At 48.1% G+C, this 2,261-nt stretch overlaps 1 protein-coding gene across 2 annotated transcripts in view; it reads left to right on the top strand.

Moving 5' to 3' along the window:
• Positions 1-2,261, top strand: part of LOC103369979 (filamin-C-like) — a 58,806-nt gene that overhangs the window by 32,123 nt on the left and 24,422 nt on the right. For both annotated transcript variants that reach the window (XM_008298855.1, XM_008298854.1), the window contains exon 22: positions 1,656-2,253. In XM_008298855.1, coding sequence (XP_008297077.1) covers positions 1,656-2,253 — 598 coding nt within the window. The remainder of the gene's footprint in view (positions 1-1,655; positions 2,254-2,261) is intronic.

Here is a 2,261-nt window from a genome sequence, read left to right as displayed (position 1 = left end):
TGTCTTTTTGTGGTCCTTTGTTGCCTCCCTGCAGCTCTTTGGTGTCTCAGTAGACACTTTGTGGTGGCTTTTATGTCTTTTGTGTGTCCTGGTTTTGGTTTTGTGTCTTTCTGTACAAGGTCATATCTAATTTGTAGTTGTTTTGTGCCTTTTGTGGTAGTTTCATGTCTCCTTGCAGTTGTTTTGTGTGTCTTTGTGTTGGTTTGATCTCTTCAGATACCTTATTTTTAATTTCAAAACACTGTCGAACCTGGGGCGCCGCTACAGCTCACCTGGTGGAGCTGGCGTCCCATGGACAGGGCTATAGTCCCCATGTGGAGGTCATGAGTTCAAATCCCGCTCATCGTCCTTTCCCACATGTCCTCCCCCCATTCTTTCCTGTCTCTCTCTCTCACTAACACTATCTAATAAAGGCACAAAGGCCAAAAAAATAACTTAAAAAAACAAAACAAAAACGCTGTGAAACCTGAACAGAGTTTGTTTGGTAGCCAGAGATTCTGATTTGACTTAACTTGCCTTCACCTTTCAGTTCTGCTGGTTTAACTTTCCACAGAGGAACCTGTTTGTGAAGCAGCTGATCTTCCACCTCTTACATATGAATCAGACGTCCCGCTGATAGCTGCAGTTTCCAAACTCTGTGTTCTGGTTCTGAGTCCAGCTTTCTGTTTATTGGCTCCTGGACTTCATCTCACTCCATTATGACACTTAATAAACTCTGAGCTGCACATTTACAGCTCTGGACCTCAGACTTCCCTCATCAGGCGTCTCTGGTTTTACGTTTACACCCTTTATGTTCTCATGCAGAGGGACAGAGGAACCATCAGCAATCAGAGAGAAACCCAGAAATGATCCGCTGGAGCCATAAAGCTCCATCATCAGATCATAAACAACCTCTGAACGTGTAGAGAACCAGATTTATTTCATGTTCTTTATGGAAACACTCAGACGTAAAGGATCCAGCGTTAAACTGTTTCCTGCTGTTTGGTTTCCTTTTGTCCATATTTTGGCTTTGAATCGCGTCGACATTCGTCTCCGTCGAGTTTCTGCCTTCAACTGGACGTCCGGATGGAAAATAAGCTCAGAGTTTCCATCAACAACTAAACCATGAAGCTCTGATGGAAACCAGCAGGAACCAAACAACCTCCACTTGTTTGTTCCCTCACATTTAATGTCGGCCGTTTGTGTTGATCGTTAACCAGCAGCGGAACATTCTGTAAGAACGGTTAAGAGGTGCAATAATTAGTGGATCTAAAACCATTTTTATAATCAGCCGTTAAACATTTTCTGGTTTTAGCTACAAAATGCAAAGATTTTTACTGAAAGTAAATGATGAATGTTTGATACCTGAGTCTATGAAGGNTAAGGTGTAGAGATGGTGGATGGTCAAATTTTGATTCATTTTGAGCAAGCTTGCGACTCCTGCTGATGGTTTTGTATCTTTTTGTCGTCGTTTTATGTCCCTTTGTTGTGATTTTACGATAATTTAGGATGTTTGGCGTCTCTTTGTGCTGGTTTCGTCTCTTCAGATGCCTTTAAGTTCCATCAGTTTGCCGTCCGTGACTTGACTTCACCTTCAGGTTAAGCCGCCCTCAGACTGAGTCCTACCTGCTCCTATCTACCAACCTTACCAAGTCATTCTTGTGCTTCCCCTTCAGGTCCGGGCCTACGGTCCGGGTCTTCAGGGTGGTGTTGTGGGTAAACCGGCCCCCTTCGCCATTGACACTAAAGGCGCTGGTACCGGTGGTTTGGGTCTGACAGTGGAAGGACCCTGCGAAGCAAAGATCGAGTGCCAGGACAATGGCGACGGGTCTTGTTCTGTGTCCTACCTGCCCACTGAGCCCGGCGAGTACGCCATCAACATCCTATTCGCCGACCAGCACATCCCCGGGTCACCCTTCAAGGCCGCGGTCCAGTCGGTGTTCGACCCCAGCAAGGTGACGGCCAGCGGGCCGGGCCTGGAACGGGGGAAGGTCAATGAGGCCGGCACCTTCACCGTGGACTGCTCCAAAGCCGGAGAGGCCGAGCTCACCGTCGAGATCATCTCCGACTCCGGAACCAAAGCCGAGGTCCACGTCCAGAACAACGCCGACGGAACCTACTCCATCACCTACATCCCCCAGAGCCACGGCATGTACTCCATCACCATCAAGTACGGAGGACACGTGGTGCCAAAGTTCCCGACCCGACTACAGGTGGACCCGGCTGTGGACACCAGCGGGGTGAAGGTCTACGGACCCGGAGTGGAACCGACAGGTGAGTGA

This window comes from Stegastes partitus, unplaced genomic scaffold (genome assembly GCF_000690725.1).
Source record: "Stegastes partitus isolate 25-593 unplaced genomic scaffold, Stegastes_partitus-1.0.2 Scaffold1357, whole genome shotgun sequence".
NCBI classification, from domain to species: Eukaryota; Metazoa; Chordata; class Actinopteri; family Pomacentridae; genus Stegastes; species Stegastes partitus.
This window is presented reverse-complemented; position numbering and strand designations above follow the sequence as displayed.